Source organism: Rhinatrema bivittatum, chromosome 1 (genome assembly GCF_901001135.1).
Source record: "Rhinatrema bivittatum chromosome 1, aRhiBiv1.1, whole genome shotgun sequence".
Taxonomy (NCBI): Eukaryota; Metazoa; Chordata; class Amphibia; order Gymnophiona; family Rhinatrematidae; genus Rhinatrema; species Rhinatrema bivittatum.
Window position 1 is genome coordinate 330,374,585 of NC_042615.1, and position 25,225 is coordinate 330,399,809.

The 25,225-nt window shown below is 44.5% G+C and overlaps 1 protein-coding gene across 9 annotated transcripts in view; it reads left to right on the top strand.

Annotated features, from left to right (window-relative positions):
• The window catches only part of FAM13A (family with sequence similarity 13 member A), a 505,365-nt gene that overhangs the window by 262,861 nt on the left and 217,279 nt on the right, over nt 1-25,225 (top strand). For all 9 annotated transcript variants that reach the window (XR_003856193.1, XM_029597821.1, XM_029597782.1 and 6 more), the window contains exon 8: nt 3,189-3,358. Coding sequence is in view for 8 of the 9 variants with exons in the window: in XM_029597821.1 (XP_029453681.1) it covers nt 3,189-3,358 (170 nt within the window). In the remaining variant the exon portion in view is untranslated. The remainder of the gene's footprint in view (nt 1-3,188; nt 3,359-25,225) is intronic.

The window sequence follows — 25,225 nt, forward strand, 5'->3', positions numbered from 1 at the left end:
CTAATTTAAATACTGAATCGCGCGGCCAGGAGAGGGGCCTGCGCGCATGTTGGGAGGGCGGGCGCTCACCTCGGAGTGCTGGCTTTCCAGCGGATTTTACTCTATTGGCCTGAAAATGAGGGAAATGGTTTCTATAGTTTAGCTCACTGGCACATGCAAATGTGTGCATAGCTTAATTTCATATAGAGGGTGTAGTGTCTGCCTCCAGTACATAAAGTCATTTGTTACTGTCTGCACAGATTCCACCATGACTATTTGATAGTATACATATTTTGCATAATGTCCTTGTTTTTCTCTTCTCTTGAGACTATTACTAATTAGTTAATAGAATTTTGGTGCCACATCACATACTTTAGACCTTAGCCACAGTACCTAAAGACTGGGAGGTGGCAGGTGAAAAACCAGTTTTTATAAAGGGCTCCAGGGGTAATCTGGGAGACCATACACCAATGGGCCTGATGGCAGTGCTGGGCAAAATAATAGAAGCCATTCTTAAAAACAAAATTATTGGCCATATAAATAGACATGGCTTAATGGTGTAGAGTCAACAAGGTTTTAGCAAAGGGAATTTTTGCCTTACAAATCTGTTTGATTTTTTTGAAGGTGTAAATAAACATGTAGATAATGGTGAGCCGGTTGATATAGTGTATTTGTATTTTCAGAAGGCATTTGACAAAGCACCCGCCTATGACTCCTCAGGAAATTATAAAGTCCTGTATAGGAGGCAGTGTAGTGTTGTGGATTGGTAACTGGTTAAAAGATAGGAAACAGAAGATAGGACTAAATGGTCAGTTTTCTAAATGGAGAAAGGTTGTTAGTGGAGTACCACAGGGTCTGTATTGGAACCTATGCTGTTTAACATATTCATAAATGATCTGGAAAAGGGAATAGAAACATAGAAACATAGAAATGACGGCAGAAGAAGACCAAATGGCCCATCCAGTCTGCCCAGCAAGCTTCACACATTTTTTTTTCACTCATACTTATCTGTTTCTCTTAGCTCTTGGTTCTATTTCCCTTCCACCCCCACCCTTAATGTAGAGAGCAGTGATGGAGCTGCACCCAAGTGAAATATCTAGCTTGATTAGTTAGGGGTAGTAGGGGTAGTAATCGCCGCAATAAGCAAGCTACACCCATGCTTATTTGTTTTACCCAGACTATGTTGTACAGCCCTTGTTGGTTGTTTTTTCTTCTCCCCTGCCGTTGAAGCAGAGAGCTATGCTGGATATGCGTGAAATGATCTGCGTGAAATGAGAGTGAAATGATCAAATTTGGAGATGACACAAAATTATTAAAAGTTGTTAAAACAGCAGTGGATTGTGAGGAACTGCAAAAGCTTATGAGACTAAGACTGGAAGTCACTGGAGGGGACTGCAGGACAGATGTGATAATGCTGGTATCAAGAAGTACCAGTGTGCATTCTTCATGCTGAATTTTGGACAATTTGCAGAGCTCTCAGAACCAAAACTGGTAAACCAAGATAGGCTGAGTTAAAATAATCCAGTTTCGTTAAAATAAGACACACAAGAAAAGAGGCACAAAACCGCAAACTGATGCAAAGGTGAATGCTAGCAGGAATGAACAAAGGTCAATAGATAAGAATGCTGCACACGAAATACATAAATAGTACATATTTTATATGTCTATATGTAGATATACAAATAGAGAAAATACAAAATATATAAAATTAAATAATAAATATATGAAAATATAGAAGGAAAGGGTAAAGATATATTACATTATTAAATAAATGCATATATTAAGCCATAAGACCCAATATGGCCATGTTTCAGCAACAAAGCCTGCATTAGGAGTCAACAGTGCATGATTTTAAAATGATTTTAAAAAATACAAAAATCCAGATAACCAGTACACCTAATTGGAAAGAAAAAGGTGTGTTGGTTGACCACAGGTTCACAACTAGTAGAAGTGAAGAACGGATCCTGAAAACAATCTGTAGGTGCACGGTTTGTGGATACAATTCAGTTCGTAGGTCTATGTCCATTTAATTCTTCAGTTAAGCATGTTGCTCAATTATAGGGCAAACTTGTCTCTATTGGCCCAAAGGTCATGTATCTAAATCCTTGTTGTTGATCTAAAAACTCTCTGTACACAGTCTGAGGCAGTGCACCATCGATTCAGCACACGGTGTGTGAGTATAGTGAGTGTTAGGGTGGGGGCACTCGTTCCCCCCTCACGCTCTCCCCCACTCGCATAGTGGCCGATGCAATCATTTTCGCGGAAAGCGGGTGCTGACTTTTCATGGCACCCGCAAGGCGACAGAGGTCGATTAACAAAAATAAAATACAATCTGATAATCTTTTTGATTGGACTTAATTTTGGGTTAAAAACCTGTTTATGTGTAATAAAAGAGAGTCGGCGAGAGTGGTGATGGCTTAGATGAGAGGAAGGAAACTGAAGCTTGAGAGGAGTGGGTGAGGCAGGGTTAAATTTTAGACAGCGATCACTGATATTCATCAGTGCTGTCCAGCTAAGGTTAGCCAGGTAGTCTGGTTGGGAAAAAATAGCTGCCCTAACGCGAGGTGGCTAACGTTAGCCGGCAACTGACTTATCCAGCTAAGTGCTACTGAATATGCAGATAAAGGTACCTGGGTAACTTCCCTGCTCACCGGCCCACTGATTATAGACTTCCCTCTCTAGATGGTTAGATATATATGTTTCATAGCATTATTCAATAAAGATTTTTTTTTCCATTGGCACAGAATAGGGAAAAGTCCCAGAGCAAACATAGCATTTACGTGTGTGAGAGAGAGAGACTGAGCAGAGTTTCACCTGTGCGTGTTGTGAGGGAGCTTACCTGAAGGGATATTAGATAATTGACATATTTATAAAAAAAATGCATCCAGAAGTTCTCTGATACTTGCTTTTAGTATGTGATATCATGCCATGTGTATCTCCAACTTACATTACTGACCTCCACACAAATGTAATCATAACCCATCTTGTCACTAAGCAGATCTCTCCAGGCTGCTGTGACCTTAAATTATTTGAATCCTGTGGATATGCTTTTGCCTCCTACATTTCATTCCAGGATTTTGCAAGCTGTCATTCTTCTGTGTTACACGTGCAGCTGTAAGATTTCTCTCTGCAAGACATTAGCAGCAGAAGCTGTCATGCCCCCATTTTTTTTTCCTCCTTCAGTTGTTCCTCTCCTTTTGCTTCCCTAGATCTCCGTGTCCAAGTGTGAAGCTTCCCTACAGCCATTTTCTGTGCCACAGCCGGAGTTGTCTGCCGCAGCTCCTCTGCTGAGGCTCCGACTCGCAGGCAGGACCGCATGCCTGGAAGAGATGGATTTAGCAGACGAGATCTTCCTTAACAGCCCTGAGCCTCTTTCCAGGTTAGTACTCCTTCCCTTGTTCCAGCCTGCGCTGTTATTTCAGGCTTTAATTTTTTTTCGTCAGCTGGAATCCCCTCTCCTTTTGCGTGAGGCCTTTTTTGTAGTGTTTGTGGGCAGTGTAGCCGAGCAAAGGAGAGGGGGCTTCATCTCCCGAGGAACGCTGTCTTGGTAGCACATTGAGATCTTTAACGAATGCTTCCTTGTTTTGAATGCAATAGGAAACTGTAAATCCACAAACCAGGGAAACTATTTACATGGGGAGGGAAGAAAATCTGGTCAGCTATGGCTTTCAAGTTTTCACAGCTCGCTGCCGTGGTCGGAGGGCAGAGGAGTTGAAGTTGCCGTTATCTGACGTGCTAGGATATACAACAGTAAAGCTTTTGCCTTGTTTTCCTCGATAGTTGCGTTGCTTCGTGCTGTTTCTGTCAGCTCCTTGAAGCAGCAGCAGCAGTCATGAAGAGAGAGAGAAACCACAGAGAGGATAAGGGACTGCTAACAACTGCCTGCTTAGCCACCCTGTTCTAGTGTCATTCACCTAATGTGTGGCAGCAGGCAGCGGGCCCTGCCGTCTGTCTGCCTGCCTGTGGTTGGATGAAAAACATACTTAGCACTGCAACAGCCCGGTTCAAGGAGAGTGAAAGGGAATTTGCATCTAAAATGCAATGCTTTCCCTCTTATACACCCTCCAGCCCTACCTAGGTGACCTGCTCTCACTGGAATGGCCTGAATAACTGCAGTTTTTAATCAATTTTTATAGAAGACTGAAGAGCAGCCTTTAGAATTCCCCTCCCCCCATCTCCTCAGTGGGCTCCGTCTCTGGCTTAGGGCTTCAGGGAATGTTTTCTCGGAGACTCACCCACTCGGGGGCTGCTCTAGCGCCAGCACTTGTCTTCTTTCCTTCCCACCCTGACGGAGCCTTAAGGGCATCAAGCCCACGATGCTCCCCAAGCCCTGTCAGTCCCACTGGACAGGTACACACTCAAACCCAAGTCTCCTGAGCCAAAAAAAATTCTGATGTGTGTGGCAGCCATGTAGTATCATTGTGGACTCTGGCTATATAATGATAAATTCCCTTTAGCCAGTCAGGGGCTGAGTTCCCCTCCCCCATTTTACAGCCCTGCAGAAATCCCTTTGGGGTTCAGCTGTTACAGTGCTGCTTCAGCGATGGAAAAAGAGGCACAAAACGATGAGGCTGAACTGCAGATCCGATTCCAACAGGAGAGCCTAAAGCAGCTGGGAATGTTGCCAGCTCTTCCCCCTTGGCTGCGTTCTTCCGTTTTACCGTAGCCTTAATTCAGGACAGTTCAGCAACCTATTCAAGAATGAAAGATGAGGCCTGCTGCTGGTCAGCTCCAGTTTCTTGGCCAGGAGTTAAATTGTTAATGTGCTCCTAGTGAAAGGCTGCCTCTCCCACCGCTGCCATCGGCAAGCTGAGAATGTATTTCTTCTCAAGCCGTGGGGGGAAGGCATTACGATCATATAGGGCAGCATCAGAGCCACTGGTCCCAGTCATTTTGACATAGCTGGCTGGAAAAAGTGCTGCTTTGGCACCATACACACTAAACGAGAAAAGAACTTCTGTCTTATCCCCTATGGCAGGGCTTCCCGCCGTCCTGGGGACCCCCACAGCCAATAAAATTTTCAGGATATTCCCAGTGAATAAGCAAGAGATGCATCAGAAACGTATATATGCTAACTTATGCAAATGTATCTCCTGCATATGCATTCTGCATGATTCTCGGCGATGGAAGGGAGCAGTCCTTGCCTGCTCATTTCTAGAATGGAAGTTGAAGGCATACTTTCCGATAACATGCCAGCTGCTCGCAAGCAGTGAAACTGGGACACCGCAGTAATGCTTGAAGGTGGCAGAAGGGTGGGCATATTGTAATACAGTGAAAGTCTACAGATAATTGGGCTTGCAGTTACGTCTGTCAGGGCCCTGGTTATAAACTTCTTCAGAATTGTGTATGAAATACAGGTTAAAGACATAGATGAGCAAAGTTTCACATTAGTTCAAATAAATTACCGATTTGACTGATGATGTATGCGGTGTGCTATTTGCATGTTATGACAGCACAACAAAGAGAAATAATCTTTAGAGTTGTCGAACGGTAAGTTGTTTAATTACAGCGTACAGTGTGCAGTAGCATGAGACTCTTCAGCTGCAGTCCAGGAAGGCTACAGATGGGGCTTGATGTTTCGGGTAACCCAACAGGCATGCTAACCTATTTCTTCAAACAAATGTATCACGTTCATTGTGGGCAGACCGAAAATCAGACCTGTCTGTGGCCCTGAAGGACCACTGAGGAAAAGTCCTGCACCAGAAACTTTGGACTCCTTTTTTTCCCTAAACCACTTTCTTAAATGTAACTGAAATTTTAAAAAAAGTTACTGCTATGATATGCTCAAATCGGTGTTTCTCGATAAAATACCAGAAAATGTGAATTTATTTTTCACTTTTTGCAGAAATTGCTTCAGCCAAGCTTTTTCCTCTTTACCCTGTATCACCTAGTTAAGTTTTTTTTTTTAGGCAGTTTTTTTCAAAGTTTTATGTTTTATTTCTTCGATGCCACCACTCACCATCACAAAAGAATAGCGTTCCTCCCCCGCAAATCTGCAATTGGTGCTAAAGGCTCTGTTGTACTTTTTTTTTTTTCTCTGATGAATACATTGTTCGTCATGGATCACCACACTGAGTTCTACAAATGTCGGGGTGCACACCAAATCGTTCCTATACAAAATTGCCCCACTGCCTGAGGCCTGGCTGGAGAGGCTCTGTGCTTGCCTGCCCAGTACAAACAAGTCCAGCTTGAAGCTGCTCTCAAAGCCTAAGGGGAACGTTCCAGGGAGTCAACCAAAGTCCCCTCGGCGTCAAGCCTCCCACCGCTTGCAACTTGAACTGGGCAAGCATTCGTCTTCAAGCAGAGACTTTGGTGTGTTGACGATCCTCAATAATGCATGGATAATGTGGCTGAGGTTACTCTTGCTCTGAAGCAGCCATGCCCGGAGGGACCCCTAAGCCTCTAACGCTAAGGCTGAGCTGCTCCAGTCTAAGTTCCTCCACACAGTCTTTGAAGATGTGCAGTCCTTTTTCTATCAACAGCAGCGAGCTACGCTACCCACCTTACTTCCTGTTGGGAATTGTTCTCTATACCTTGAACTTCAAGGCTTTGTGAGCCTTCATTCACAGCCACCCTGGGTTTTCTCCTAGTTTATAACCTCCTCCTTCCCCATACTTAATCTGCACCGTGCGGTGACGGTTCTGGGCCAGGGCCCATGGCACCTGGGTTTCTTCCAGAACCCTGCAATGGTAGGCCTTGAATCCGGCCACTAGGCATTACCCTCTCTCAAGCTGTGCTGTCACCCATCACTTGTTTGGTGGAGGCCTGAGCTCAGCTTCTTTTGGCCCACAGATGGGTTTTCTTTTTTTTTGTAAAGAAACTTTTGCTGCTGCTCTTACTGCAGTTCCCAGCCAAAAATATAAAACAGTGGAGTTTAAAAGAAATTAGTGTTGCTGTTGCAGGTCTGGAGACCCTAGCTATTGCATTTGTTTGGTTTGCTTTGTTGTTTTTTTTAAATCACCACATCTCTCCCATTTCAGCAGTTACCAGTTCCCTCATATTAACCTAAGCAAGCACGTAGTATTGTGCATAACCGTGACCTTTGTGATTCATTATTAATGCAAAGCATACGGACACCAGTAGGGAATAACATCACATATCCCATGCAATAGATTTTTGCTTTTGACCTGGCAGTATCTTCCTGCTGAGAAGCAGCTCCATGAACCTTCGTTCGCAGCTGCTCTGTGCATTTTATTTTCCCATTTTTAAACCTTTTCTACCCAGGGTAACCTGCTCCCAGCCAGAGGTTGCAGACTGCAGCTCCCTCTAGAAAGCAGTGTGTGCTTACACTCTTAAGTCTGGCTAGGAGAAATCACAGTTACGCAATGAATGAGACTCCCCGTGAACGCTGCTTCTGTAGCATACCTGGCCCCAAATGTTCCATGCAGTGGAATCTGGGCTGAAGAATCTAACCAAAATTTCCTGCCTTACAGCACTCAACACCACCACTGACCCATCAGGTGGGCCCACATTCATAGAAACATGATGGCAGGAAAAAGACCCTATGGCCCATCCAGTCTGCCCATTCATCCAATTAATTTACCATTACTTCCTTAGAGATCCCCTGTATTTACCCCTTGCCTTCTTGAATACATATACTGGGAGGCTGCTCCACACATCCACCACTCACTCTGTAAAGAAATATTTCCTAAGATAACTCCTGAGTCTACCCTCTTTCACCTTCATCTCTTGACCCCCCTCAATCTAGAGTCTCCTTTCCACTGAAAAAGACTCACCTCCTGTGCATGGAAACCTTTGAGATATTTGAATGCCTCTATCATATTTCCTCTGTTTCCTATTTCCTCTAGGGTATACATGTTTAGATTTTTAAATCTCTCCCCATATGCTTTAGAATAAAGACCACTGACCATTTTAGTAGCCACCCTCTGGACTGACTCCATCCTGTTTATATCCTTTTGGAGGTGCAGTCTCCAGAATTGTACACAGTATTCCAAGTGAGGTTTCACCAGGGACCTATACAGGGGCCATATCACCTCCCTTTTTCTGCTGACCATTCCTCTCCTTATCCAGCCAAGCATCTTTCTGGCTTTTGCCGTTGCCTTTTCCACCTGTTTGGCCACCTTAAGTTCATCAAATGCAATTACCCCCAGATCCCGCTTTTCTTTTCTGCTTAGAAGAATTCTATCTCCAATACTGTTCCTTTTCCTTGGGTTTTTGAATCCTAAATGCATTACTCTGCATATATAAACCGACTTTCAAATATAGTAAATACACGTGCCACTGCAGCTGCTAGTTTGCTCGCTCATATTGTAGGGCCTGATTTAAAATTATTTTAAAATAGTCCAATTACGCACATATATGCGCTAGCAACCAAGCGTGCGGGAAAAAGGGGGCAAAGTCAGGGGCGTTCCGGGATGGGGGCCAACATTTACGCCCATCAATCCATATTTTAAATCCAGCAGTGGCAGCGCACAGTGGGCTGTTAGCTGCGCATATTTACTACCACACTTGCTGAGGTGTAAGTCGGAGGAAAACTTGTTTCAGGCCAAAAACCACTGGGTGAGGGGTCTGGGTCAACTGGGGGCAGTGCAGGCTGAAGAACCAGAGGGGGCTGGGCAAACTGGTGAACTGATGGGTCAAACTGCCTATTGTCTTTACACGCACCCACGTTTTTACATCTACCTTGCCGCGCATGTTAAAGCTGAGCAGTCCAAGGGAAGATACGTGAAGAATGATTCCTCACATAACCGCTTAAAATTAGCAGCACACGTTTTAGGTGCATTTTTAAATGAAACGCATGCACTTGCACGAACGATTTAAAATTCCAGCGTGTGTGTGCTCGTGCGCGCGTTTTAAAGTTACTGTCCCTGTATTTAGTGGAGCCTGGGCTTTTTGATTCTTTTCATTGTGCTTTTTCTTTATTATTTTGCTTCCTTTATGACATCAAGTTGAAAGAGGAAGAATACCGTAGGGTTTGGTTTGTGCTCTTTCCATGCTTCTGTATCACTTGTAGTTTTTTTAATTTTTTTACATTCTACTGGTGCATTTTATCTTTGTTATGCTCGGCTGTTTTGTTTGTAAATGGTTTTTGCTCAGGCTTTATCGCTCTTATCAGAAAGCGTGGAGACACAGGGGCAGCGCTCTGTCGGATGTCATTTCATTTTTTTTTATTTTTTTAGTTCTGTAGACCTGACTGAAGGATTTGGTACTGTGCTGGAATAAACACCTTCTTTTATTGAAATATTACTCCTGTGCCAAAACATTTTAAAATCTGCCTTTTATTTGTCAAAGTAAAGCAATATAATCACTGTCTTTGAGCAAGAATTAATTTAAATGACAGTACAGAAAAACATTGTTCCTCAGATGCAAAATGTTATATATTTTTTTTTTTTTTGTTCAGCATTTACCTGAGTCCTCTAACAATGCACTGCACATCGATGGACTACTCCCTATCCCCAAGCTTATCTGTGCTACCAGTGCTATCTCTGTCCTCCAGCTCTCTCCCCCTGCCTCACCCCCCAGGTTGTCCTTACCAGTGTCTCTCAGCGCCAAGCCCATCTCCACCATTTTCTTATCTCCTACCAGCCCTAAGCCCGCATCCACCGCTCTCTCTGAGCCTCCACCCCTGTTTTGTCCTCCTCTTCCTGCTCTGAGGCTGTGTGTTTTCTCCGGTGCCTCTGGTACAACCGATACTTCTCGTCTGCACGGTGCCTGTAAGACCCATGCTTCTTGGGAAGCGGCATGAGAACAGCGCGGGAGTGCAGGCACCGTGTGCGGCTCATGTTTACTGAACGATTAGCGGCGTCCAGGGCCTGTGTTTGTCATGACCCATTGGCTCCCTCCGTAAAGCCGTGCCATCGCCACAACCGCTCCAGCAGATGAAGCGACCCCCATCCCAGGGAAGCAGTGGTGCCCTCCTGGGAGCTACTGGGGTGGAGGGAGGGGGAAGACGGCATGGAGGGGACATAGTGGGATAGTGGCAGAGAGAGTGGAGAAACAAGCAGCTGCTGCTGGCACAGCCTAAGTTCTGTGGAAAAATGGAGATTCTCTGCGGAAAGAAATTCTGCATTTGTTTTGTCAAAATGGCGGATGCCATCACACTAGCTTATCTGAAAAATGAACTGTTGCTTGATTTAGAAGGCAACAAGTAATGCTGTTTCTATCAGATGTTCTTCAGCAGATCTAAATGTGTGTGTATGTGTACATTTGTAGATATATTTTATAGATACATAGATATAGTGTAAGCTTTCTGTATGTGGATTGGGTTCTGTGCTTCTGTCATTTAACTGACTTTATATCGCTTCATATCTGTAAAATCTTAAAGGTTGCCATTACATCTATTTATAGTAGGTGCACCCTCCATTGTAGACTATATTAAAAAGTTTAGCAAAATTTGGCGTAGCTGTTTTACTATACAAAAGTTGTAAAATAGACTGTGCCTAAATTAACTGATATATCACATCGTATCTTTCAGGAGAAAAGTCTCCATTTTTTGCTTAAGGTTGCAAGAGAAAGCACAGGGATTATAGAAGCAAGAGAGGAACTGCTCTAAGCATGTGAAGGCACAACTTGGTTTCCTGGCTATATTTTGAGACATGGAGACATGTTTATGTGGATATACATTTGCATATTGTTTTATTTTATTTTATTTTTTACATTGTTTTATGTTTCCATGCCTGGAGTAGCAAAATTTGGAGAGGGCAGCAAGTTTTCTACCTGTCCCGCCTGCTGCCACCTCACTGCCCCTACCCTCGGACCTTGGCTCCTGGCTCCAGTGGCAATCCTAATGGTGAAGTAAGCATGGGGACTAAGAGGCCACTCACAGGCCCTTCTCCCGTTGGGCTCCCATGCAGGGGTGGGCCCGTGAATGCAGGTTTATTCCCTGTGCTTACTTTATTATGAGGATTACTGTAGGAGCTGGGTGGGGAGCGGCGCCAACACACAATTCTTGGAAGGTTTGCCCAGGCGGGGGGCGGGGGGCGCGGGAACGGCCAGTGACAGTTTTAGGATTTTGCTGCCTCTAGGCACTGTTGGTGCTGTTCTGGAGAAAAGACAACCAAGCAGAAAATCTGAGGCACAGCCTTTGTTCTGCTCCAGGCTCACCTCCTCTCCTTATGTCCCTGAATGACAGGAGGAGAGGGGCTGCATAAGGAAGCAGAGTGGCTTTGTTCTCTGCTGTGTGTGCTGTGGCCTCACTTCCTTCCTCCTCTTTCCTGCACAGGACAGGAGGGGAGGGGCTGGAATAGGGAGAAGAGCAGTTTTACTTTGCTCTGCTCCTTCCAGCCTCACCTCTTCCTTTCTGTTCTTTGCACTGGAAGAGGAGGAGTTGGAGCAGGAAGCAGAAGGCTGTTCTGTGCTGATTGAGGTTCAGTAGAACTGGGAGACAGCAAAATATTCATCTGGCCAGCTGCCGCGCCCCCCCCCCCCCCCCAGAAATGTTCCACCTTAGGTACAGGCCCAATGTGCCTATTGGCAAATCCAGGCTTGGGAATGGCATGGCACTGACTCGTTGCCTAAAGGCAGCAACGCACCAAATCCATCCCTGTGTGTTCACATTTTCCGGCTGCATGGGCAGGTGGATAATTTTTCATTGAATAAAATGCCAGATAATTGACATTTCTGCCAGTCAATAGAAAATGGAAGTTTTGGACATCCAACTATGACAACAAATACGTAGAAAGATGTAGATCTTACTATTGTTAACCATTTGTGGAAACAACAGACAGATTTATAATCTCTAAGGCCATTGTATCCTGCTCGGAGGAAAGCTGTTGTGCAGGAGGTGGACCCTTGGGCCGAGGTGGGGTTGACACTACCCGCAGGGCAAGCCCTACGGGTCCCCACTGTCGGCAGGTGGAGCTGGCTGACAGACAGAGGCCGGCTGGAGCTGCGCCAGTACCAGCCCTCGTTCCCTGTAGGTTAAGCCCTTGGGTACCGGGGATGGCAGGTCTTAGGTGGGCCTCCATCCGAGGCCTTCCGGAAGGTGGTGAGAGAGTCAGCCAGGGGCCAGCAGCGGTAGGAGAACAAGTCCAGACGAGGCAGAGTCCCGGAGACATGGGCGCCAAGAAGAACAGGAACAAGACTGAGGGTGCCCGAGCAAGAACAGGCCGAATCCTGAGAGGCCAAATCAGAACAGATTCAGCAGAGGCGTGGGAGAACAGACTGTGGTCAGGGCAGGCGGCAGACAAGGAGGAGTGGCAATAAGGCTCGGATCAAACCAGGAGTCAAGCAGAGGATGGTCAGGCGAGGCAAAGGTCAAAACCAAGAGTCAGGCAGAAACGGAGTCAGACGAGTGGAAGTCAGGCCAGGTATCAATCAGTAGCGTAGTCAGACGAAGCAGAGGTCAAGCCAGGTATCAGTCAGTAGAGTAGAGATGAACACAGGAATAAGGCAAGACCAGGAATCAGGAACAGAGACGAAGCAGGAATGAACCAGGAACAAGCAACTAGTACACGACAAGCATGGAGACCTGTTGCCAAGGCAGGGAAGGACTGGCTGGGCTCGGCCTTATACACCGGGACCCAGTGACGTCGTCATCCGGGGCCGCGGGTTGGATTCCCGCCGCAGCCCCTTTAAAAGTAGAGCAAGTGCGCGTGCACTAGGGGGAAGCGTGGACGAGACGATGGCGTCTCCCCTGCGGGCCACATGGGGAGACCCGCCACGGAGCCGGAACATCTGCGGAGGAGCTGGGAGCACAGGGAGAAGCACGAGCATGGAGGCAGCTGTCCACGGCCTCGAGAGAGGCGGAACCTGGCGCTGGAGGAGGCAAACAGGGGTAAGTGGGCCCAACTGAAGGCCTACCGCGGCCGGCACCCGCAACAAAGTCTGGGTTCTTTGCAGCTTGGATACCTTGCACTGCACCAACCTCAGCACTGTGCAGAGACGATGGTGCAAATGAGCTCTATAGGCTACACAGGCCCATTCATCAGTTTTCTCCAGGAGGACTCAGGCTGTTGGAACACTTCACCCTCAGTGTGACTTCTCTGCAACTCTGCATTCCTAGTTGGTCAGTCAGTCTTATATATCAGTGTCATAGGTTTCTTTGAGAGCCCTCTCCTCGTGTTCTGGACACAGGTCAGTGCCAAGGAGTGCACAGATTCAAAGGCGTCTGACAGGATCCACAGTGTGTCCGCTTCTGTCGTGGCTCTCCTGAAGTGGGATGGAGGATCACCGTCTCATTTCACCTAAGCCACCTGAGCAGGGATCTGAACTGGTGGCCTAGAAGCCAAAGAATTTGTAATGCTGTGACCAGTCTAATGAGCCTTCCAGTCCCTACTCCTTAAAGCTGAATTAGACATTCCTCATTATTTTGTCCACACCAATTTAACTAAAGACTTTGAGGGTCAATTTTCAGTAGCATTTAGCAGGATAACTCTCAAGTTATTCGGCTAAATGTTCACTTTTCAATATTCACCCACTTGTCTGGCTAAAGTTTAGTCTGATTACTTAGTATCTGACTAAAATTTAGCCAATTAAGTAGAAGCACTCTGGGACAGAGTTAAGTTAGCTAAGTTTTCCAGCTAATTGGTCATGCTATAGAGTAGTCCTAAAGATAGCTAGATAAGCGTATTTGCAATTTTGAAGATAGCCTGCTGTTTAGTAATGTGGTTGCACTACTGATATCCCTCCAAGGTTAGCCAGATAAGTTTAACCAGCTAACTTTGCATGCCAGCCAGTGATTGAATATTACCTACTTTGTATCTCTTCAGATGGTTTAAGTTCATAGCAAAAGGGGGAATGTCCACACTGCTGTGCAGTAGGAGTCTTAAATATTCCATGTTTCTGGAAGATTTTCAAATATCTTTTCAGGTACATCCCCCTTAGAGAGAAGAATCATTTGACTATTTGGTTCTGCTGTAGTGCTTGCCTGCTTCCTGCAACAGGGAGATAAGCTAAATCAGGTTTTTGTTATTACCCTGCAAAGTGTTTTTTTTTAATTATTGGGACTAGTGAGTTGTACTTAATTGAATGCTGCTCTGCTCTCTGAAAAAGGTGGAACTGCTTCTGCATTGCACTGCCCTGCTGTGCAGAGAGCTCCAGGTCCTGGGCTGTCTGCCTTCTGTTAGGGGTTGGGTGCTCTATGCCATGTAAAAGTAGTGACACACCACATGGCTCTGGCAAAGAGTGAAAGCTTTTTTTTTTTTTTTCGCTCCCTGTCCTGAGATCTTCTACTGGCTGAGAGCACTTAGAAAAACTGGAAGAGGTTAAGAATAAATGCACCAGCCTGTGTTTTTTCCTGTGCCTTTGATGATCCTGTTTCTAATTATGTAGCAAAGTCATAATTGATTGTCTGCTGCCTTTTGCTTGTGAAACTCTGATCTAGTTTAGCCTTTGAAGCCATGCTCCCTTACAGCTTCATGTGGTTAGTGGAGACATCACTCTTTTTGTCAAGTCCATACCTTATAGCAGGGATTCTCAGCTCAGTGCTTGGGACACACCCAGCCAGTCTGGTTTTCAGGGTATCCACAATGAAAATGCGTGAGAGAGATTTGCATGCACTGCATGTTTGTGGTGCATATCCTGACAGCCCAACTGGCTGGATGTGTCCCAAGCACTGAGTTTAGAACAACGGCCTTATAGAGATTCTGTAACCTTTAGGAAGTTGAGCCCACTCGTTCCATTGTTTATAGTGGAGAAAAATCCTCTGCTGGCTACAGTATGCAGACTTATTGGAAATTGTGAGTACCTAAAACCATACAGCCAACATTCGTTGTGAATAACAAAATAATTGACCAGCATCTGTAACATTTCCAGTATTCTAAGAATAGTACAGTTTAAACCAGGGATAGGCACTGCCAGTCCTCAATTGCCTCAGACCAGTTGGGTTTTCTGGATATCCACACTGCATATTCATGAGATGCATTACATGCACCACCTCTGTTGTATGGAAATACATCCCATGCATTTTTATTGTAGATATTCTGAAAACCCGACTGGCTGGCAGCGCCCAAGAACCGAAGTTGCCTAAACGATAAACCGTGCGCTCTCTGTCTGTTTGCTTTTGATATGTAGTGAATCTGTAACTGCAGCTACACTGAAAGACTGAAGGGATTTGAGAAATGGGAAATTTTGGGGTGCACTGAAGGGCATGTTGCCCTTGCGAGGGTCCTTCCTGTAATGAAAGCTGCTATGGAGGAACAAGCCCTATGCAGCCCTGCTCTGTGACTTCTGGCTCATAGCTGCTCAGTTTACTGGTTGGAATCTGACATCCTCTGCAGAAAGAGTACAGCCTGAGCTCCTTGGTCCAGTATCTCTGTGCAGTAACTAAGTGGGTAATTAAGTGAATTTATCCTGTAAAAGAAGCAGACACAAGCTATAATCAACAGAGGAATCACACAAAGATTTGTTAGAAGTTGGAATTTTACACAATTCAATATTTAGACAGTTCCGTAGGTGATGCTAATTAGCATAATATTGAGTTACAGGAAAACAGAGCCTCATTTCAAACCTTGGTCAGTATTGTAGGATAACTAGGATATCTTATCGTATGCAGTGTTTTCTTCATATCATTTTTGTTGTTCTTTGAAAATCTGTTAAATTTGGTGTTATCAAAGACCAGGTTACCTCTCTGCATCACAGTAAGGCCAACTGCTGAGTTGTTAAGTACATGGTGTTAAATCGTGGATCTGTTGCCAGTTCTGCAAGAAAACATTTACTCGCTTTGTATTCTTCAAAACAGAGGCTGTTTTGTTATTGGGTAAAAGGTTGGGTTCATGAGGGTCAAGAAGTAAACAAGACCGGTCTGGACCAACCTGTAGTTGTGTGGCACATCTCATGTTTGCAAGAATCAGGGGTAGTATCATGTTCTAAACTAATAAGGAAATGATACACTGAGTACCCAGTTATCCCAGAAGGGTTGCAAGGAAAAAAGCCAAAAGGAAAATATATTGCTATATGGTGCCTATATCAGTGAGAATATTTATAGTATTGGTAGTCATAGGCAGATAAATATGGTGTATAGGGTAGATACTGAGAGTCATAAGAGAGTAAACAGACTTCTGATGCATCTCACATCCGTTTGCCATGTCTGCCAAAGATGACGTCTCTGTGCCTTTAACCCAGACAGCAGTGGAATTTGTCACTGCAAGTTGGCAGCTATGTGTGTTTCCAAAGTGAAGGTCAGTAAGCATGGCCCAACTGTTAGTAATTCCTTGGTTTGGAGTGATGCAGTATTTGGAATCCGGTCTATGTTTTACCGGATGAATAATTAGTCCATATAGTATTATAATAATAATATGAATTTATGTAGTACTTTTCACCTAGACAGATCGCAGTGATCTGCTTGTGCAGCCACCTCCTGGGTAGATAGTATAGCAACATGTCACCTGGACTGCATGAAATCTTTCAAAAGGGAACGGGAATGGAGTTTCTACCAACTTGGATTAACTCTTTGGCCTCTACTGCACACCTCCCTTTGTAAAGGAAAGGAGAACTTGAATTAGGCAATGATGCATAGTGGATGGGATACCAAAGGATTTCGGTCCATACCTTGAATGTGGTTTGACACACAAGGTTGGGAAGTTTGCCAGAATCCATTAATAGACATTTTTAAGGGTTACTGCATTCATAAAATGACTGTGAGTTGAAGTGTAGCAGTGGCTTGGCATCCCTACCAGACATTTTCCATCCGCTGGTAGACTTTTGCATTTTTTTTTAAGTCCTCCCCAGGTGTTGGCCTTTCCTCCTGTTTTGGGATTGGTCAGCGCTCCCCTATATAAACTGGGTTGAGCATACTCAAAGAAGCTGATACAATAAATGTGCGCCCAGCCACCTCTCCTGGGAGTGCAATCCAATATTTAAATGAGGTTTCACGCTTAAAAGGTGGCGCTAGGGACAAATGTGCGTCCCTAGTACCTCCTCGGCAAGGGGCGCACAAGAGAAGTGGCTGTCAAGCGGGTTGGGAAAATGGACGCTCAATCTACAAACAACCATTTTCTTCCCCTACTGGTATATATACACACACACAAGATACATGGCCTGGACCGTGTATCTTATGTGTATATTGATGTCCAGTATTTTATTTTTTCAAAGACTTTTTTTTTTTTTTAATAAATACTGCTTTATTTGGTTCTTCCTACTTAGTATCACTACGATACTATTAGGAGAAATCACAGAAAGCAGGATTTTTTTTTTCAATGCACCCTTGAGCCTGGCATACCTTTACGTCAGTCCCGGGCTGGCATCCAAAACATGGGCCAATCCAGTGTTAAGCTGCGCGCAGCGGCCAGCACATGGTATTGCATCGGCCCCAATATGTGCTTGACTGTTTTGTTTGGTTGGAGTATGCCTGCCTGCCTAGATTACGTTTGGAGAGAGCAGTGGAGTGTTTTCCTGGTGGATCCCCGCACTGGTGAGATTATTCAAGGTCAGAAGCCCTGCTGGAGCCTTAACAGATTTCGAGGGTTCTGACTTGTAGAAGAAGAGAGGATTTTTTTTCTTTGAGAGTTGGCTATTTTTTCTCTCTCCCAGCTCGGAAGGGCAAATCTTGTCTGAGAGGATTGGATTTTTGGCTCCTGAACTCTGTGCCCAGTTAAAGTGGGGTGTGACAGTGAGACTGTTGTGAGAGTTTTTGTTTCCTTGAGAAGGAGGGAGATATTTTTCCACAACCATCTCCCTGCCAGTTTTGTGGAGAAGAGAGTTTTTTCTTTCCTCCATGGATGGAGAGACTGTAGCACTTGGAGATACCATTCCGTTTTTCCATTTTTTGCCATTCTTGTTTGGATTCTGTTTTTTACGTTGCAGTAAAATACTTTTTGTTTGAACACCCACTCCAAGTCTCTGCCTGCTTCTTCCAGCCTCAGAACCAGCCTGCTTAAGACTGCTGAGATCTATAAGTGTGAATACTGTGGAAGAGTGGCTGAGTAGAGAAGGAGAATGTACAAGGTACCTACAACCAAGAGCTTAAGGCCCCAGAGGCTTGTCTCCTTCCCTGCCAGTTAGACCCTGGCTTCCCAGTGACTGATTACTGCAGAATACATGGTGAGACTTACGAGTGAGAGCTGGCCCTGTGACAGTTTTAGAGACTGCAACCCAAGAGGGGGTTACAGAAGGGTTAGATTTTAGAAAAAGAATTCTTTATTTCAAAAAGGGCCAAATATATTGTACATGAGCAAGAAAAAGTAGTCCATAAGGTATATGGCACTTAAAGAAGCACAAATCTGTATCTATTTGTTGGAAAGTCTATCCCTTTCATTCTCATATACTTAATTTGAATATTACAAAGACTAAAAATAACATCATCTGCCGTTTATGCAGTACTTCTGTACCTTTTTGCTACATAAATACTCTGGTTTTAGTGTTTGAAAGCTAGGGCAAGCTCTGCTAAAGATTTGTCACCAAATGAAACTTCTTCCAGTTTTCCCAAAATAAGAATGTTTTTCATTTACATGTTACAGAGGCTGCACAGACTTGGAGGCCAGGCTTCTACTTTTTTTTTTTTTTTAATTTGAAGCACCAGGTAAAGACATTTGTTTATCAGTAGCAGAAAAGAATCAATAGCAATAGAGCACAGAAGCATTTTCAGAGCTAATATAATTATTTTTGAGTATAGAACAAATAAGGTAAAACTGCACTGTATAGAAAGAAATGAGCATCTTAATCATGTACAATATATATCTTTCATATAATGTAATGAAACTAGCTGCTATGCAGCCTCCCTGACAACAGGGGTCCTCGCCAAACCACTCTCACACCTGTTCTAGCTGCTATCTTGAAGGCTGCATGACTTAGTAAGGCAGTAGGCACGCTCTATAAGAACCTCCCTCACAGTTCCTTCAGTGCCTCTTCATGGAGTCATCTCGGCTTATTGCTTTGGTCAACCTTGCACTTATTCTTTCTACAGTGTGGTTTTCCTTGCTTTGTATTGGTTCCTTGTGGCCTTCTTGTCTAGCCTTGCTCCAGCATGGCCTGTTTAGGCATTCTTGTATTGTCCTCTCTTGTCCCTATACATTTGTTGGCCTTGCTCATTGTTTTTAGACTCTTGCATGCATATCTTGTCCTTGTTCCTGGATCCTTGCCCTGCTCTGTGTATTGCTTTTGGCCTATTTAGGCTTCATGCCTGCCTGCCTTGTCTATATAAAGACAAACGTTGTGGATAATATCTATGAAAACTGGGCTTTCCCCTTTGACTCTCACATACACCCCAGATCAGAGTGTACTAATTCATGTCTGAAAGACCTGGAAGGAGCACAGACTCTGTTTTGCATCGGAGCTGGACCCTTGGGCCAAGGTGGGGTTGACGCAACCCGTAGGTAAGGACCTATGGGTCCCCACCGTCGGCAGGTGGAGTGGGCTAATAGGCAGAGGCCGCTGGAGCTTCACCTATACCAGCCCTCGTTCCCCGCGGGTTGAGCCTTTGGGTGCCGGGGCCGGCAGGACGTAGGTGGGCCTCAGTATATAGTTTCAGGAGAAGTTGGTTCAGCCCAGAGACAGCAGGCGAGAGATGGTACAGTCTTACTCCGGACTGAATAATGTCCTGGAAACTCGGGTGCCAATGGAACGAAGGCAAACAGAGGGTGCTCAAGCAAAGGTAGACCGAAGCCTGAAGAATCCATGTCCAGGGAGTAGGCAGAAGAGGTGTCCAAGGGTAGGCTTGAGTCAGGGCTGGCAGCGATCCAGAGGCAGTGGCAAGCAAGGCTGAGGTCTGATCACAGAGATAGTCAATAGCGTAGTCAAGCAAAGCTGAGGTCTGATCAAGGAGGTAGTCAATAGCGTAATCAAGCAAAGCTGAGGTCTGATCATGGAGAAGTCAGTAGTGTAGTCAGACGAAGCAAAGGTCTGGGTCTGGAGATGGGCTGTAGCATAGTCGGGCAAAGCAGAGGTCTGAGTCTGGAGATAGGCTGTAGCATAGTCAGGCGAAGCTAAGTGAAAGTCCGTGTAGTCAATCTGAAGCATAAGCAGGGCAGGAACGAGGAAACAGGAACCAAGAACAACGAGGAGCAGGGAAGAGACGAATTAAGTAGCAATGAGTACTCGACCAGCGAGGAGACCTGTTGCAAAGGCAACACTAGGGAGCAGAGCCTGAGCTTAAATACTATGGATAGGTTGACGTCATCATCCGGGGCCACGGCTAGGTTCCCGCTATGGTCCCTACTTAAGGATCAGCGATGCACGCACGCCTAGGGAGGGGCGCAGCGCAAGTGGTGGCGTCTCTGAGCGGGCCACCCGGAGAGGCCCGACGAGCAGTGGCATCAGGACCAGGAACGCCGGGGACTGTGGCAGGGCCAGAGGCACTGGGGAGGCCTGAGGACAGAGCTGGCGGCCCACCACTGCCAGCGAGGAGGAACCAGAGGCTGGAGTCTCTGTGGAAAGATGAGGGGGCCGTGCCGCGGGACTGCCACAGACGGCACGCATAACACTCTGATGTTTCTGAGACTCCAAAACACCATTTTCCATCAGTGTTGGAAATGGCCACCATACTGCACCATAATTTGGATATTTATCTCTACAAAGAAGATAATATTCTTCATCGCATTGTGCAGTCATTTTGGTAGGGGTGGTTTTCCATTCTTTGGCAACAGTACAGCAAACCAATGTATGAAAAAGAGACATAATAAGGAGATGCTGCCAAACTAGGTAAATCTTTGAAACAAAAATGAACAGTCACAGGGGCCAGGGGTTAGATGATATTCATAATTTTATGTTTCCAAGAAATGATTTATTTTCAGTAAGCTTTAATCACTAGGCAAGAATCAGCAAATGTGATTAAAAAAAACAAAAAACAGCAATACAGCTGGCTTAGTTATGGGTAATCGTTCTGGGATGCAATACAGTCTGTATAAGATTTTCAAAACAGTTTTCGTGGGCCTGAGCAGTAATTGAATTCCCTTTGAAGATCCTCCTCCAGATCTGCCTTCACTGCTCCAAAATGATCCAGCTACCTACATCTTTCTCCTAATCTAACATAAATATAGGAAGAGCCTCATTGATGATCATACCACTATACAATTTAGAAACAATTCCCCTAGTTTTGGTAGATCCCCTACACACTTGTTCAAATGCCCTGAGCAGGGTCGCACTGAAGATTTTGGTGCCCATAGGCTGAGTGTGGTAGTGGCGCCCCTTTGAAGCTGCTGGTACCCTGTCCTACAGCAAGCGAGAGCAGGCTCCTCTTTGGCCTGGATATTTGGGACTTTCAAAATTTGGTGCCTTAGGACGTTGCCTAGATTGCCTGTTCCTAAATCTAAGCCTGGCCATGACACTTCCAGCCCAATTATCCTTAACATTCTACAGAGAAACCTTTGAACTGAAGATGCTTGGAAAATAGGATTTCATAGACTCAGTTTAGTAATCATTTCTTCCGTTTTTCAAGGCTTTCTCTACCTCAAAGAGCTGTTCAGTTTGAAGAATCCAAGTTCCTTGCAGAGATTTTTCATAGAGAAAAATCAGGAGAGAATCTAGATTGTCCCACATTAAGGATGGTTGGGAAGTCAAAGATGTTAAGGCATTTCTAGAGGTACACTTTTTGCATGCACGAGCAATTATTGGACAAGAAAGAAAATAGTTTTTTCATATATTTATCAGACCACCACAATGTTTTATCCATTCATTCCTCCATAACTGATTCCTTTTTTCAAAGGGAACCCAACGCCTGTCTTACTCTTCCTGACACAACTCTGTTTTAGCCATAAGCTGGAAAGGCTAAGACCTGGAGAGAGCAATCTAAATCCTCTTAAATCTTGTAAGGGTTGATCCTACTATCTGTTCTAAATAAATGAATTAGCAGCTTTATTTAAATCTCTGAAAAGCCTTAGTAAATCAAGCCCTTGGTCAGGGTGCAAGTGAATGGTGTCTGTTTTCATTTTTTTTTAATTAGCTTAGGGAATTATGCAAGGTTGCTCCTATCCCTACACCTACTTCTAACAGGTCTTGATGATTGACACAACTGCTTACACGTTTGAAATATGATAATTCAACCTCTTTTTGAGGCTGCTTTTAAGTCTTTAACCTGTTGGTTTGCTTCAGCTTCATTAACTAATTTTAACAATTGTCTGTTGACCTGTATGTTTGTCTTGATTAGACTGCAAGCTCTATCGCGCAGGGAATGCCTCTTGTGTGTTTGTACAGTGCTACCTACATTGAGTAGTGCTATAGGAATGTTAAGGAGTAGTAGACCTTTTTTTGTGTCTGTTACCATGTGTCTAATATATGTGCATGGATTTTACTATTTGTACTAGTTCTTGAACTGCCAGTTATTAGAATTAAGACCCATCTTAATTAGGGGAATCATAGCTGGTTGTATTGAAAATAAATTGCCATTGCTTGCTTTACATATCTAACCCAGTAGAATCAATACCTGACTATCTGTCTTCCATGGAATGTATTCTCCCATTCTGTGTCTATGAGAAAAATGTTTAGTAAATGAGGCCCGAAGTGTTTTTCATACATTCTGTTACTCCCATAAAATAAAATTGTGGCCTAGACCAAATACTCTCAAAGCTGCCCAACGTAATTGCATTTAACAGGGTCAAATGCCTTTTTGGTATCAAAGAGTAGGAGAATAGATTCCTGATCTCCTTTCTGAGCAGCATAGGTGCAAACAAATGGAATACTATTAATAGCAGGACAGTTAAGAGAAGGAGCAATAGAAAACACGTAGCTTTAAACAATAAATTACATGACAAAAAATGGGGAGAGGTTCTAGGTTCACCAGATGAGACAACAAATACTGTGCGGACGTGCAGAATAGCCTGGAACATAAGTGTCCGAGATGTCCTTCACCATAGAGCTTACATCACAGAGTTAACTGGTCAGCTTAAGCCTTGGAGTGTCTCCATACGTGGTATCCTTTACATGGACATCAGAAAATTTCCCACAGCAGGAATGTTCTGTGCAAATTACCTTTGTGACCTTGTTGGGAGAAGAAAAAAAAATTAAATGATTTTGGCATGTAGCCCGATAAGGCCGTGATTACGTACATATTGCTGACAAGAAAAATGAAACGATTCTGTTTTTCTTTCTTTTATCTGTGCAGTATAGCACATTTACCTCCTAATATGCCCGCTGCCTGCTTGCTTATCAGTCTAGAGTCGCCAGTCAGATTTATAAGGATTGTAAATCTTAGAATATTAACAAAGAAAACAGCCTGCATTTTCCTTGAACCTTTGATAACAAATGTGGAGTTCTCAGCAGTTCAATGCTGCATAACTTCTGCTTTTCTCCTTTTGTTGTTCACAAAAATCTTTGTCAGTAGCAAAGGTTTGACTGCAATTTTGGTGCTTTTGATAATTTTCATCTTTAGTATCTTTTTCTTTCGATTGTCTCAGATTTTCCATTGCTTTTTTTTTTTTTTTTGCAAATAGATTTTCTTAAAGCAGCGAATCTCCCTTTTTCCGCTCTATGAAGCACTGTAGTAGGTAAAAACCATTTAATAATACTTTTTACATGCAAACCTTTGAAAGCACATAAGAGAGTGATTCAGGATGCATGAATCAACCACTGAAAATTGGTCATTGATTGGTTGGAGGGAAGTCATAGAAAATTGTATGTGCTGGATAGATATGAGGCGGAGGCAATGCCAGAATAGTGACATTAGTAAAAGATATGTATATGCTGACAGATTCTGAAGGCAAATAGAGCTTCTGTGACCATCTTCAGGCAGGTAAAAGTGCCAGTACCAGGGGAAGTGGACATGTTTGATAAAATAATCTGGATTGGCTGCTGGTTGTAGATGAAAAACAGCACAAGGCTAGGGATTTGGGGGATTTTTACAGCACATCCCTTTATATAAGCTTCCCAACTTTGTCTTTTATGGCGCTTATCTGTGCACAGAAGATCCCAACTCCCTGGATTTTTTTTCTAATTTAACCTCTTCCCTGTCTAGCCTAGTCAGTGCAGTGTCCTTGATTATTGGGCGGAGGCCCAGACTGAAGTGTAACTTAGTACACATGTACTCTAAGGAGCAGAAGCCAGATCCTGCATGGTAGCACACAGCACTGCCTCTGAGCCATTGGCCGAGCACCATCTTCACCCTAGGAGTGTTAATGTGACAAGGTAAGAGACAAAGACTCATAGCAGCTAGCCTTCCTATTGTTATGGTTATGAGGTGTTGGAGTAGATTCTTGGGTACTGCGGTGATGGCCACTCCCACGGGGAGGAGCCCCGTGATGATCCGCAGTACTAGGCTAGACTCTATGCACGCAGACACAGAGAAGTAGTATTTATTGTACAGCTCGATAGTACTGCCCGGGGAGCGGGCAGCAGTGAAGGTAGCCCAGTGAAGTAGTCCAGGGGTCCTCAGCAGAGGAGACCAGCCTCACACTCGAGTAGGTGATAGGCAGCGCGGCGTAGCAGGGACAGGTCCCGGATGTAGACACTGAGCGCTGAAGCTGAAGGTGAGACAGACTGAAGGGTTATTTATTTTTATTTAATTTATTTATTTGCTTTTATATACCAAGATTCAGCAAATGCCATCACATCGGTTTGCATACAACAATTTGAAAAAATAAAAGAGGATACAATGTAACAAAATATAACAAATGAAGGAACAAAATGAGATGTGTATTACAAAATATATGTCATATATGTTAAGAATAGGAATGTGATCAATGAATGAAAGTGGGTTGAAATGCGGGAGAGTCATGAAAGGAATGGGTTAAAGAATGTAGTAAAGAAAAAATAGAGGGAAGGGGATAGGATAATGGGAAGTAAGGAGAAGATATGTATGAAAGATGGGTTAGTTCTCACTGAGGCAGAAAGCTGTATTGTTGAAGGTCCTGGCAGGCAGAAGTTGTTCAGTGGCAGGCACCAGATTAGGGAGAGCAGGCCCTCGAGGAGCGAGTACCCGGTATCCCAGGATAGGTACCTGAAAGAAAGTAGAAGGGCCCCTGAGGAGCGAGTACTCAGGTTAGTGAAGAAATACCCTGAAGGGCAGAGACAGCTTCCTGCTGCAGCTGGGAAGCGGCAGAGCAGCTTAGATCGGAGACAATCCAATCCTTGCTAACTCAGATTGTTAGCAAACGAAGGGCAGGCTAAATACCAGGATGTGATGATGTCACTCGGAGGGGACGCCCCCGAGGTTCCCACCATGACGTGGATAAAAACGTGGGTGGCGTGCGCGCACCCTAGGAGGCCCTCAGGAATATCATGGTGAACACCATCGCCGTTGCCGATCCGGGGACGCCGGAGAGAGCGGCATGAAGACACGGCAGCAGCCATGTTCCCAAGGCTTGAGGAGAGAGAAGGAAGAAAGGTGAGGCACAGAGGTCGAAGCCGTCTGAGACCGACGGACGCAACACCTATGTTTTGCAAGCATAAAATTATTTTAAAACTTTAAAAACAACAATAA